Below are 14,327 nucleotides of genomic sequence, written 5' to 3'. Positions count from 1 at the left end.
AATAGTGTTTTTATTGTGTGTATTAAATCAGGGTAAATAAGGCTATTTCAATTTTGTCAGGAATTACGCAGCATTCTTGCACATTTCTTGCGAAAATGTGGAGTTAGATTAGAAATTTCTTCATCGTAAACTGGAAAGGATGGTGCTGGTCAGTTTTTTCTTGATTTTCTCTTTAATTACAATATGCCATTATTTACAAGGGACATCTAAACTGTGAGATTATGCCAGAAGCTGATCTCAAGCTTATTGGAAAAATGAATAGTTGAATAACAAAATGACTGTGACGGGGTTGAATTAAATTGGGACTTGTTTGAGAAAATAATACAGAATAATAACTTAATACTCTACATTGAGATGGGAAAAGGTATTTTCTATCAAGTACACACATTACTTTGTCACATCAAATAAAATAAAAAGCTTAAGATTTTAATGTTCATTGTTTCATCCTCCTCAATCACAAAAGGCACCGAATCTGTAGAATGACCCTTGTTTAGTGATGAGATCATATGTATTGTTTATACAATTACCACAGAGTACACTGACCTCATGAACCGGTCACTGGCCTTCAGAGTAATGCCATTACAGACTGAAAACTGGAGCTGGGAGAAACAGAGACAAACATTAAAATGGCCCTTCTTGAATTGTGTGTTTTACTACAGTGATAGCTAGCGTTACAAGATAAAAGTATACTGGTTTAATGGAATAACTGCTTATAATTTCTTGAAACGGCTAGATGCCAAGATAATACACATAGTAACTGCCACGTTTTACCTATCCTCTCCCCTGGTGCTTGTACACAACAGACTGATGATAGGGAAAGTCAGATTAGTCACAGACAATGAAGTGCCCCGAGTTTCAATTAGCACAGATTCTGCTGTTTGTTTATGAGAAAATGTATGTATATGTTGGTCTACGACGATATGTGTGTGTGTATGTGTCCCTCTACGGTATTAAGGCACAGTACTGCCTACCAGTCAGGCGTATAGGTCTGGGGAACACAATAATTAGCCCCCTCTTCTACAACTGGTGCTCCAAGTCACTGTTCTAACCAGAAACCTTCCCTCTGGACTTTTAGGTGCTAGACACTACAGGCTTATCTCATACCATTTGCATAGCCTTCAATATGACATTGTATCAATTCACTTATGCATCTATCAATTGCTTACTACAGTACATTTTCTGCATAGTATGGATGAGGGGGAATTTAAGGTCGGCTGCAATGAAAAGGCCAGGATTTCTTTTTGAGAATATAGACTTATTTACAGATCTGGTCTATGAAAACGCAAACAGTAATATATTATAAATACCCATATTTTTTCCTTTGCCAATATTACACTCTTAAATACAGTACATCTCAAATCACATTAACTCACAATTTATTTTGAGCAACTAGGCTATTTACAGCCGTTATAAAGCACTACATATGAATGCTCTAGACACACTCTGCCCACTTTGTCCTCTGATGAAATGAAAAAGAAAACATGCCCACCGCATCCATCTGTAGAGAATCAGAGGCCTGGACTTAGTCCTCTTGTACCATATCAGTGCTCATCTCAGTGGAATTAGGGTCCAAACACGGTTAAGTCAGTAAAAACTACATTGTTGAAACTTTCAACAGACACTTAAGTGGTGCCATTTGGTTTTTTCTCCCTGACAAAACGTGTTAAATAAAATGTCCCTCATTGGTGGGGAGGGAAAATCCTGGATTTGACCAATGAGGAACTACACAAATTAAGGACATCGGAAAACTGAAGCTGCATTCAGACTTTTTCTCTAACCAACCGTGTAGCTCGGAATTTGAGGGGGTAGGGACGGGGAATAGATACTCTTATTCACAGATTTGGTCTACGAAAACACAAACAGTAATATATTATAAACACTAGCCATACTGTACGTCAAATAAAATAAAGCACATGAATTCAGCGCTGAGTATAATGCCATTATTTAGCCTAGATCACATGCAAGATATGTTGAGGACTTCTCTGCTTCAAGGCAGACATTTTTAATAGATCTGAATATGAAAAGGATGAATAAACTGTGAGGGCAAAGCTGAGACTAAACTCCAATTCTAAACCAATACAAAATGACCATTCATTTCTATTAGCAGTGGTTTGATGGTACAGGACTTGTGACGAGAGACAACTTGTTCCCCGCATCACGCGTGAAGATCACATTCACTTCCTTGAGTTGCACATTATCTTGCATTAACTGGGTTGTGTTCATTAGGCACCAAACTTGTCCGATAAAGAAACTGGTTCTCCATTGGAAAACATTTGTAACTTTTTGGTTGTGTGCCCTAATGAACACGACCATGGTCTAAACGTAGCTTCAGGTCAGATACGACGATACCCAGATTTGATCATCAAAACAAAATCTCTACAGAGGACTGAGTAAGTGGCATATTGTCCCTTGGTGTGGTAGTGTTTACAGAGAGAAAGACAGAGCGGAGGATAATAGACAGGAGAGCCCATTAGTTGTCGAACAACAGACTGGGTTGTGTGATGTGCTCAGAGGTCAGTGGCCGTTCATGATCTTGTTGGATGTCGTCGTGGACGTGCTGGCGGTGGCTCTGAAGAAGTTGTCCTCTTTGAGTTTGAGGTGTTCTGGGAGCTCCAGGTTTCTCTTGGCCTCCTCGATATCGTGGTTGATTGCTGCTATGAGGGCGTCTGAAAACACAGAGACAGGAGTGAGAATGTGTGGCCATAGGTCTCTGAGGATTGCTGTGTCTGTACATGACTGTAAGTCGCTTTGGATAAAAGCGTCTGCTAAATGGCATATTATTATTATTATTATTACTGTAGGATGGGGGAAAGTGTGTGAGATAGATAGAGATATATATATATATACAGTGGGGAGAACAAGTATTTGATACACTGACAATTTTGCAGGTTTTCCTACTTACAAAGCATGTAGAGGTCTGTAATTTTTATCATAGGTACACTTCAACTGTGAGAGACAGAATCTAAAACAAAAATCCAGAAATTCACATTGTATGATTTTTAAGTAATTAATATGCATTTTATTGCATGACATAAGTATTTGATCACCTACCAACCAGTAAGAATTCCGGCTCTCACAGACCTGTTAGTTTTTCTTTAAGAAGCCCTCCTGTTCTCCACTCATTACCTGTATTAACTGCACCTGTTTGAACTCGTTACCTGTATAAAAGACACCTGTCCACACACTCAATCAAACAGACTCCAACCTCTCCACAATGGCCAAGACCAGAGAGCTGTGTAAGGACATCAGGGATAAAATTGTAGACCTGCACAAGGCTGGGATGGGCTACAGGACAATAGGCAAGCAGCTTGGTGAGAAGGCAACAACTGTTGGCGCAAATATTAGAAAATGGAAGAAGTTCAAGATGACGGTCAATAACACTCGGTCTGGGGCTCCATGCAAGATCTCACCTCGTGGGGCATCAATGATCATGAGGAAGGTGAGGGATCAGCCCAGAACTACACGGCAGGACCTGGTCAATGACCTGAAGAGAGCTGGGACCACAGTCTCAAAGAAAACCATTAGTAACACACTACGCCGTCATGGATTAAAATCCTGCAGCGCACGCAAGGTCCCCCTGCTCAAGCCAGAGCATGTCCCGGCCCGTCTGAAGTTTGCCAATGACCATCTGGATGATCCAGAGGAGGAATGGGAGAAGGTCATGTGGTCTGATGAGACAAAAATAGAGCTTTTTGGTCTAAACTCCACTCGCCGTGTTTGGAGGAAGAAGGATGAGTACAACCCCAAGAACACCATCCTAACCGTGAAGCATGGAGGTGGAAACATCATTCTTTGGGGATGCTTTTCTGCAAAGGGGACAGGACGACTGCACCGTATTGAGGGGAGGATGGATGGGGCCATGTATCGCGAGATCTTGGCCAACAACCTCCTTCCCTCAGTAAGAGCATTGAAGATGGGTCATGGCTGGGTCTTCCAGCATGACATCGACCTGAAACACACAGCCAGGGCAACTAAGGAGTGGCTCCGTAAGAAGCATCTCAAGGTCCTGGAGTGGCCTAGCCAGTCTCCAGACCTGAACCCAATAGAAAATCTTTGGAGGGAGCTGAAAGTCTGTATTGCCCAGCGACAGCCCCGAAACCTGAAGGATCTGGAGAAGGTCTGTATGGAGGAGTGGGCCAAAATCCCTGCTGCAGTGTGTGCAAACCTGGTCAAGACCTACAGGAAACATATGATCTCTGTAATTGCAAACAAAGGTTTCTGTACCAAATATTAAGTTCTGCTTTTCGGATGTATCAAATACTTATGTCATGCAATAAAATGCAAATTAATTACTTAAAAATCATACAATGTGATTTTCTGGATTTTTGTTTTAGATTCCGTCTCTCACAGTTGAAGTGTACCTATGATAAAAATTACAGACCTCTACATGCTTTGTAAGTAGGAAAACCTGCAAAATCGGCAGTGTATCAAATACTTGTTCTCCCCACTGTGTGTGTGTATATATATATATATATATATATATATATATATATATCTCTATCTCTATCTCTCTCACACACGTACACCAGTACTCACTCTTACCAAGCGAATCATAGCTCCTCTCTGGACGGATGTAGCCCACCATGACTACACTGAGGATCTGTCCATAGAAATCTTCTTTAAACGTGTGGATCACATGAGTCTCCTGCAATACACGTCAATCAATAAAAGTCTGAATCAATAACCATCAGCACGTGACCACTACAAGTCCCAATAAACATACATATTAAGAAAAACAAAGCAGTCAACACAATCACAAAGTCTGATTCTCTTCAGAAAACACATATCCACCACAAAACAAGTGAAATAAGCATGTTTACACTAGGGTTGGGCATGTATACAATCATTTTGAAATACCGGCGGTATGATAATAAATGTCAAATAAATACCTGCAATCAATGTGTGCACTGGTTGAAAGATAAAGCTACTTTGTATTCCCCAACGCAGTGAGTGTCATCTTCTGTCACTGTTCACAAACCTATATATTGAAATAGGTATTTGACTAGCCATAGTCACGGCACTACTTCCACTAAAATGTCTATGGCAGGGACGTTACTAGTTAACAGAGCCAGTCATAATTATGGCTAAACCACACTCATTTCTACAATCTCTCTTAAAATTGTATTTTAAACCTAACCATACTGCTAACCCTATGTCTAAACCCTAACCTTAAATTATGACCAAAAAGTTAGCCAACTTTGTGGCTGTGTTAACTAGTGACGACCCTATGGCAATGCTTGTGGAGATGGGTATAACGTATACCGGCATAATACCATATAAGGTAGTATGACATCATACCGGGATAATGCCGTATATATGGTATATGGTAGTATGGCATAAGGAAGGTATGACAATCTGGATACTGTCCAACCCTAGTTTAGGTGATGCATAGTATGAATATTGAATAGCATGAATAAGTATATGAGTGACTATTTGTAGTCATGGCAATATGATATACATTGAAAGCTATGATCCCATATTGATGTCACTTGTTAAATCCACTTCAAATCAGTGTAGATGAAGGGGAGGAGACAGGTTAAATAAGGATTTTTAAGCCTTGAGAAAATTGAGACAAGGATTGTATATGTGTGCCATTCAGAGGGTGAATGGGCAAGACAAAATATTTAAGTGCCTTTGAACGGGGTATGGTAGTTGGTGCCAGGCGCACCGGTTTATGTCAAGAACTGCAATGCTGCTGGGTTTTTCACGCTCAAAAGTTTCCCGTGTGTATCAAGAATGGTCAACCACCCAAAGGACATCCAGCCAACTTGACAACTGTGGGAAGCATTGGAGTCAACATGGGCCAGCATCCCTGTGGAACGCTTTCAACACCTTGTAGAGTCCATGCCAAAACGAATTGAGGCTGTTCTGAGGGCAAAAGGGGGTACAACTCAATATTAGGAAAGTGTTCCTAATGTTTGGTATACTCAGTGTATATAGGCCAATATACTTTTATAGACTATATGGGTGGGCGAGCTGGACTTGCCATGGATTTCTTGGTGTTCTTGTAGTAGGGGTTCCAGCCGATGCTCATCACCATCTTGTGGATGTCTCCGCTGCCCACGCACGCCCAGCCATAGTAGATCCCTGTGCTGATGTCGTCAGGGAGGTCCTCCACCACTGAGTCTGGGAAGTTGGCTGATCAGAAGAGACATTAAAAGGACATTTAGGTCAATCAATCCGATGTGTCTGCAGTGAGTGTCCATTTGATCACTAACCCACTCAATAAAAAGGACAAGGTATTTCCATGTTTGGTCGACTTCACTGGCAATAGTCTTGACTTAACAGTAGTCTTATAATAATAATAATAATAATAATAATAATAGTAATAAGACCAAGTAGTCCCATTCCATCAAATGCATTTCTGCCTGACCTTGTAAGGATGCTTTTATCATCTTTCATGTTGGAAGCAGAATCCCTTTAGGCTTCCTTGAATGACATTGAAAACGAAACAATGTGTTCAGCCAAAACAGCTGTACTGGCTAAGGTCACGCACAAGAGAAATGGGTTAGCCTACCATCAGTGGCCCAAAAAAGCCCAGAAAACAGACTTTCAGAGAGAAGAGGTTGCCTATATTCTAATACCTACATTTTTTTTTGCCTCAATAGTGGCCAATATGAAGGGTTATTTGTGTTTTCCATTTGATGGCTTTCCCATCTGTGTGGGCCTACTGAGAATGACCTAGCATCGCTGCAACAAAGAGAGTTTTGACCAGGGGCACAACTTTCACTGGGGACAACTTTCACCGTACGCACTACCCTCTGTAGCTCTTTGCGGTCGGAGGCCGAGCAGTTGCCATACCAGGCAGTGATGCAACCAGTCAGGATGCTCTCGATGGTACAGCTGTAGAACCTTTTGAGGATCTGAGGACCCATGCCAAATATTTTCTGTCTCCTGAGGGGGAATAGGTTTTGTCGTGCCCTCTTTCACGACTGTCTTAGTGTGCTTGGACCATGTTAGTTTGTTGGTGATGTGGACACCAAGGAACTTGAAGCGCTCAACCTGATCCACTACAGCCCTGTCGATGAGAATGGGAGCGTGCTCGGTCCTCTTCTTTTTCCTGTAGTCCACAATCATCTCCTTTGTCTTGATCACGTTGAGGGAGAGGTTGTTGTCCTGGCACCACACGGCCAGGTCTCGGACCTCCTCCATATAGGCTGTCTCGTCGTTGTTGGTGATCAGGCCTACCACTGTTGTGTCATCTGCAAACTTAAATGATGGTGTTGGAGTCGTGCCTGGCCATGCAGTCATGAGTGAACAGGGAGTACAGGAGGAGACTGAGCACGCACCCCTGAGAGGCCCCCGTGTTGAGGATCAGCGTGGCGGATGTGTTGTCAGTATAGCAACGTAACGTTATTGATCTGTCAGTTTCTCTAGCCAATTCTCAACTTTTCACACTGACACAGTATAAACAGCTCTACAGGCTACACTGTCATGGTGTATAGTGGCACACAACACTATGCTCATCATGTCTTAGCAGGATCAGATGGTGACAGGTGTCCCTGCAGGGTCAGACAGCCAGGGAAGACCAGTCGATGGAGCTCAGCTGAATTTTGCAGTATATTATAACAGTCAGTGAATGGATACAAAGTTCCATCTTGAGTTGATGTGTAGGCTACAGTCTGGGATCTGGGAATAATGGTAATTTCAATTATTGAACCATTGATTATTTTCTTAGATAATATAATGTATAAATGTACACCAAGGTAATTCTTTGTCATGCCTCATCTGAGCAGGATCAGATAGTGACAGGGTCTCAGCAGGGATGGAAGACCTGGGAGACACTATTGATGATGATGATGATGAATGGATACAGATATGTTTGAATGCCCAGTCATATTCATATAATCTCAGACATAAATTACTGCAGTTTAAGACCATCCATTGAACATACACTACTATATGCCAGTGAAACTGATTATGATGCACTCAGAAATAGAATTCCTCTGCTGGAGGTGTTAAACACAGGGGGCATATTTGCATATGTTATGATCTTGTGAAGGCTGGCTGAATTCTGGCAAAGCGTATGTTATTTTATCTCCGCATGTCTAGATTCTACCTACTCCCTGTTTTTGTTTGCTTGGAAATGTTGATACTAGAGACTTATCAGAAGAAACTGTGTAACCTAGCATGTTAATTATTTATGCATAGTCACTTTAACTCCACCCACATGTACATATTACCTCAACTAGCCGGTGCCCCCGCACATTGACTCTGCACCGGTACCCCCCTGAATATAGCCTCTCTACTGTTATTTTATTTTACTTCTGCTCTTTTTTTCTCAACACTTTTTTGTTGTTGTTTTATTTTACTTTTTTACTAAGAAATAAATGTATTGTTGGTTAAGGGCTGTAAGTAAGCATTTCACGGTAATGTCTACACCTGTTGTATTCGGCGCATGTGGCAAATAACATTTGATTTGATTTATAGCGGCTAAGAAATGCATTGCCATTAATTGGAAGGTTGGTTATCCTCCCACAATGGATGGCAGAAAATGACAAGTTATGCATCACTAGATTTGATTTATTACAAGATTAAGGGTATACTGTGCAACTTTCATAAGGTCTGGGTGCCTTATATGGAATACTGTATGACAAAAGGGGTCTGTATTGAAAACATGAGATTTTTTCAGGTCTCCCAGTCGCAAATAGATACTTTTTTCCAGGGCACACGAGACACTAGTCTGATTTGTGCCAGTCTCAGTGGACTAATCCATTGAGGAGGCCGCGGGATGCCATGGTCCAAGAACATGGGGGTTGTGGCTCAGATGCACAAGGCACGTCTCTGTCTAGAATGCGCGCTCTCCCGCCATTTCGTGGGTATTCATTGTTTCATAACTTAATTGTGTGCATTGTTTGCTGTGTCTATCAATTCCCCATTACATACATCACCAGTGGTAGCCTACATTTACCGTTAATTCCCATAATTTCTAATATGTAATGTTTGGTTACGGTAATTCCTGTTAATGCATTTAATATATCATTATTACAGTAATTTACCATTCTCATTGTTGGAGTGGCCATGTGTTTTGCATAACTCACAACCTATGCTACACTTGTGAGAAACACGCGCACTTCACAGAGTAGACATTCCCTAACATAAATATGCATATATGTCCTACAACGCGGCAATAGGATCTCGCTAGCTCGTGTTTTGGTCTGCCCATTATGACTGATTTGTTCCTATTTCACCTCGACTAACCGGTGCCCCTGCACATTGACTCTGTACCAGTACCCCCTGTATATAGTCTCCCTACTGTTCTTTTATTTTACTGCTGCTCTTTAATTATTTGCTATTTTTAACATAAGTTTTTGTTATTTTCTTAAAAACGGCATTGTTGGTTAAGGGCTTGTAAGTAAGCATTTCACTGTAAGGTCTACACCTATTGTATTCGGCGCATGTGGCAAATGAAATTTGATTTGGGTTTCATTGTTTCAGCGAGACATCCCACTCACTATGTTTCTGGTTCATATACAGTCAATGAACTAACTAAGGCTAACTAACGTTAGTTAGCTAGTTAGTTAGTTAGGTAACATTAGGTAGCTTGGTAGGGCTTGCGACAGACATTGCAGCCAGCTAACGTTAGCGTAAAACACTAGCCTGGCTGTCTATCAAACGTTAACTTGTTGACGTTAACTAACAACTGTTGGGAATCCTTCTTCAGTCAAATCAAAGGATGCTAAATTAGTTAGATACCTAGCTAAAAGTACTAACGTTAGCTAGCACGTGATGCAACGCAAACCAACGTTAGCTAATGTCGTTAGTTGCCAGCAGCAGTAGTTAAGCAGTAACGTTAGCTAACAAAACAGTGTTAACGTTATGCCGGTGAAACATAACGTTAACTTAACACAATCATACACAAAAAAACATTTTGTTAGCTAACGATATGCCGTCGAAGCATACCGTTAAGACAAACATCTTTAGGTGATAACTACCTTGCTAATGTCAACATTAGCTACGTCGTTACCTGTGGGAATCCCTAGTTCTTTGCTTCCTCGCCCGAATCCTCGAACGACTTCCCCCCGGCAGAAATACGGAAGACTCTTCATGTCTCCTTCTTTCCAACTGGAGACGACTTTCAGTTAAAGTTAGTTAGCTAAATGGTTAGCGGGCTGTGTAGCTAGTTGGCTAGCTACCTAGTCAAGCCTACACTAGTGTCTCTAAAAGACCTTGCTGTACCGTTAGCTAACTCAATACACACTGCCAAGGATGACCTCGAAAGACAACTAGCGAGCTTACCACTGACAACTAGCAACAGAGATGACTCACTGCCAGTGCCAACAAGGACCACAGTTCGCCCTTTAATGCTGAACGCCGAAAATGACAGAACAGTTCACTTAGCTATGCTAAATTAGCTTGATATACTTCTCTTCACCCCCCCTTGAGCTTTGGCCAAGTAGCTAGCTAGGTAGCTAGCCTATTTGAAGTTGTGAATGTGATTGAGGTCGGTTCTTCTTCTTCTGTGGATTTTATATGGCGGTTGGCAAACCAACTTTAAGGTGCATCACCGCCACCAACTGGACTGGAGTGTGGACCGGGAAACCAAGACTGTTCTCAGGGCGGGTCTGCGTGTTTTTACTAGCAGAAGTGACTTATCGTAGCAGGTGAGCAGAATTTACACAGCAGGTTAGGATAATTAATGTGTCAGGTTAGGATAGTTAGGTTATGGTTAAGAAAAGGGTTAGGATTAGGGTTAGCTAAAATGCTACAATTGTCCTCGATGCGAATCGAACATACAGTATCTAGCTACAACCAGGTCTGCCCTTAGAACAGTCTAGGTTTTCACTAATGCCATGCTGCTAAAAACGCAGCAGGCATAAAATAATTGGAACAGATTTGGAAGGTAGGGGAGTTTGTGATGCTCCTCGTTTGGTGCGACACAGACAGGATGGTGTGAGTGGTGAAACAGAAGAGTCGTTGTCTGTTCTTTTGAGTTTTGAGTTTTTTATTGAATATTAAAACATACAATCTACCTGCAGTGAAGCCGCTCAACACATTTTATTACATTCAGTTATCTAACAGACTCGCATCCAGAGCGACCCACAGAAGCAACCAGGGTCAACGCCCTGCCCAAGGGCACGTCGACAGATCTCCCAACAAGTCAAAACGGGGACCCGAACCAGCAACCTATCGGCCACCGGCCCAAGCTCCCAACCGCCAGGCCACCAACCCTCCAAGACACTTTGGTTTTAGAAGTGGGTAAAAAAAATTATCCAGTCGATAAACACTCCAAACAGCCTATCCGACCGCTCGGAGGCATCCACATGGTCCTAAAGCACACCGTTGCCTCGTTCTGTATCACATTCCAATGATAAAACTGGGGGGGACTAAAATGCAATTTCAGAATTTGCGGAGGAGCGCATGCGTTTGAGCGCATGTGTGGCACTATTTACGTGTGTCCACGTGTGCTTTTGAATGCGAGCGTGTGTATATGCATGTGTACACGCGTACACGCAGGTGCTTGTACGCGTGTACACATGCATATACACATGCTCGCATTCAAAAGCACACGTGGACACACATATCAGCCTCAGGAAAACAGGCAATTGGATGTAACAGCATTGCCCCTCAGTGTAATTCAAACATACTTTTTTGTTTAGTTTATTTTGACTTTATTTTTGACTTTTATCTTTGACCGTCATTCTATCCCCCACCCAGCAACTCCACTCCCACTTGTCTCCAGTTCCACATCCCAACCCTCAGCCCAGCCCACCTATCTCTGCTGGCCACCCTCTTTGGATTTCTACGTGCCATATATCTTTCAACTATACTGTGATGTTTAACATACAATTTGAATCTATCTAATCGAATAGAATCCACAGATTGCGAGTTGAAGATAAATACTTTTACTAAGAGTATTAGTATATTAGTAATTGACTGACCAGGTCTCTCCAGATCTCCCAACAATGCTATTTCTTGGGCCAATTTTAGATTAATGTTATGCTCTTTCAGCCATTCCTGCACCTGAGACCAGAAACAGGCTACCGGAGGGCAATACCAGAACAAATGGTCTATTGATTCTGTATCCTCACAACAAAATCTGCAGAGCTGCAATGATTGTATACCCCAAATATTCAACATTTTGTTGGTGACAAGAATTATGTACAATCATTTTAGCTGAAAAGCACAAAGTCTTGGATCTTGCTTCATTTTACATACACCCTGTTCTATGGAATCGATACATCAAAAATATCTTCCCAGCTATTTTGCAATCTGTTCAGAGGAGACTGCGTGAATCAGACCTTCATGGTCGAATTGCTGCAAAGAAACCACTATTAAAGGACACCAATAAGAAGAAGAGACTTGCTTGGGCCAAGAAACACGAGCAATGGACATTAGACCAGTGGAAATCTGTCCTTTGGTCTGATTAGTCCAAATGTGAGATTTTTGGTTCCAACCAACGTGTCTTTGTGAGACGCAGAGTAGGTGAACGGATGATCTCCGCATGTGTGGTTCCCACCGTGAAGCATGGAGGAGGGGTGATGGTGTGGGGGTGCTTTGCTGGTGACACTGTCTGTGATTTATTTAGAATTCAAGGCACACTTAACCAGCATGGCTACCACAACATTCTGCACCGATACGCCATCCCATCTGGTTTGCCTTTAGTGGGACTATCATTTGTTTTTCAACAGGACAATGACCCAAAACACACCTTCAGGCTGTGTAAGGGCTATTTCACCAAGAAGGAGAGTGATGGAGTGCTGCATCAGATGACCTGGCCTCCACAATCACCCGACCTCAACCCAATTGAGATGGTTTGGGATGAGTTGGACCGCAGAGTGAAGGAAAAGCAGGCAACAAGTGCTCAGCATATGTGTGAACTCCTTCAAGACTGTTGGAAAAGCATTCCAGGTAACTACCTCATGAAGCTGGTTGAGAGAATGCCAAGAGTGTGCAAAGCTGTCATCAAGGCAAAGGGTGGCTACTTTGAAGAATCTCAATTATAAAATATATTTTGATTTGTTTAACACTTTTTTGGTTACTACATGATTCCATATGTGTTATTCATAGTTCTGATGTTTTCACTATTATTCTACAATGTAGAACATAGTAAAAATTAAGAAAAACCCTTGAATGAGAAGGTGTGTCCAAACTTTTGACTGGTACTGTAAGTTGTCCAGTATGAGGTTTTGTGCCGAATACATTATGTTGTTACAGGTGTCAAGCTTATGGGCATGTGGCAGCAGTGTGTAGGAGGGAGGTTCCTAGGTGTGACAAGTGTGCAGAAGGGCATGAGACAAAGGAATGTGTAGCATTGGGGAAAGTAGTGGAAAATGTTAATTGTAGGGGTGCCCATGGGGCTGGGGATCAGAAATGTCCGGTGCGAGAGAGTCAGGTTGAGGTTTCCAGGGTTAGAGTAGTGCAGAAGTTGTCGTATGCTGAGGCAGTGAAAAAAGTAGAGGAAGATGGGTCAAGGGGGAGGGATCCTGAGAGGAGTGGTGTGAGTAGTAGATCTGTACCAGTACAGAGGGATAGGCCAACAAGTGATATATGTTTCAGTAAGATTGGATTTTTAGCATTTATAGCAATGGTTATCAACTGTACTGCAGGGATAATTGAGGATGTGGTGGCAGCTGCAGAGAGGTATTTGGGTGTGCGAGACTTCAGAAGAGTTACATGATGTGTTAAAGGTGGCGTCCCATCCTTTCAGGTTGTTGGCCTGAGGTAGGACTAAATATATTTAAATAGTGGAGTAGGGTGGTGTTATTTTATTATTATTATTATTATTGTTATTATTTTTATTTTTTGTGAGTGTAGTGTTAGATGGTAGGGTATTTTTATATATATTTTTTTCAACAGAGTATAAGGGAGTTGTACTCATGTCTAGTAGGTGGCAGTAATGCAACATTTATTGGATGCCAACTGCCGTTAAACCTCATCGAAGAAGAAGAAAAATAAGTTAAACCTCATCAAAGAAGAAGAAGGTCGGGGGAAAATTACGGAAGCTGATGTTCTGTTTGAATTAGATGGAGTGTCGAGTGGAGATGAGAATAATTGGATTACAGTGTCGAATGCAAGAGGAAATAAGAGGAGTAAAGTGATAGTGGGAACTAGTAAATCCAAACCTAGTTCTGATTCTTTTTTGGTTGGAATAAGGTTTTGGATCAATGTTGTTACCTGGGAGATCCGTTTGAAGTCTCTATTAAAATTGTGGATGCGTTGGATGAGGTGGCGTCGATGAGAAGTGGGGTTATTTAGTTTTTTAGTGTTTCTATGGAACAGAAGGAGCATGGTCTGCCCCTCAAGAAAATGTTGGATTGAATATGTTGTGTGTGGATCTTTGAAGCAGGGCGCCTATCAAGGGTGTTATCTCTGGGGTGGCGCTA

The 14,327-nt window shown here is 41.9% G+C and overlaps 1 protein-coding gene across 1 annotated transcript; it reads right to left on the bottom strand.

Moving 5' to 3' along the window:
* Positions 1 to 484: 484 nt before the first annotated feature.
* Positions 485 to 10,467, bottom strand: LOC121584549 (riboflavin kinase-like). Its single transcript, XM_041900496.2, has 4 exons — positions 9,968 to 10,467; positions 5,987 to 6,138; positions 4,543 to 4,645; positions 485 to 2,666 (listed from the first exon to the last, which is right to left on the bottom strand). Exons 1-4 carry the CDS (start codon positions 10,047 to 10,049, stop codon positions 2,515 to 2,517), a joined length of 489 nt encoding a protein of 162 aa, XP_041756430.1. The 5' UTR covers positions 10,050 to 10,467; the 3' UTR covers positions 485 to 2,514.
* Between the last annotated feature and the right edge of the window lie 3,860 nt (positions 10,468 to 14,327).

The sequence above is a fragment of the Coregonus clupeaformis genome, chromosome 16, assembly GCF_020615455.1.
Source record: "Coregonus clupeaformis isolate EN_2021a chromosome 16, ASM2061545v1, whole genome shotgun sequence".
Classification (NCBI taxonomy): Eukaryota; Metazoa; Chordata; class Actinopteri; order Salmoniformes; family Salmonidae; genus Coregonus; species Coregonus clupeaformis.
The sequence above is the reverse complement of the archived record's forward strand: the minus strand, read 5'-3'. Positions and strand labels throughout refer to the sequence as shown.

Excerpts from the sequence above, each read along its gene's own strand:
- LOC121584549 (XM_041900496.2), bottom strand. The coding sequence starts at position 10,049 with ATGAAGAGTCTTCCGTATTTCTGCCGGGGGGAAGTCGTTCGAGGATTC. Across the intron at positions 6,139-9,967 it reads AGAACTAGGGATTCCCACAG|CCAACTTCCCAGACTCAGTG; the intron begins GTAACGACGTAG and ends TCTTCTGATCAG. Across the intron at positions 2,667-4,542 it reads GAGGAGCTATGATTCGCTTG|ACGCCCTCATAGCAGCAATC; the intron begins GTAAGAGTGAGT and ends CTGTGTTTTCAG.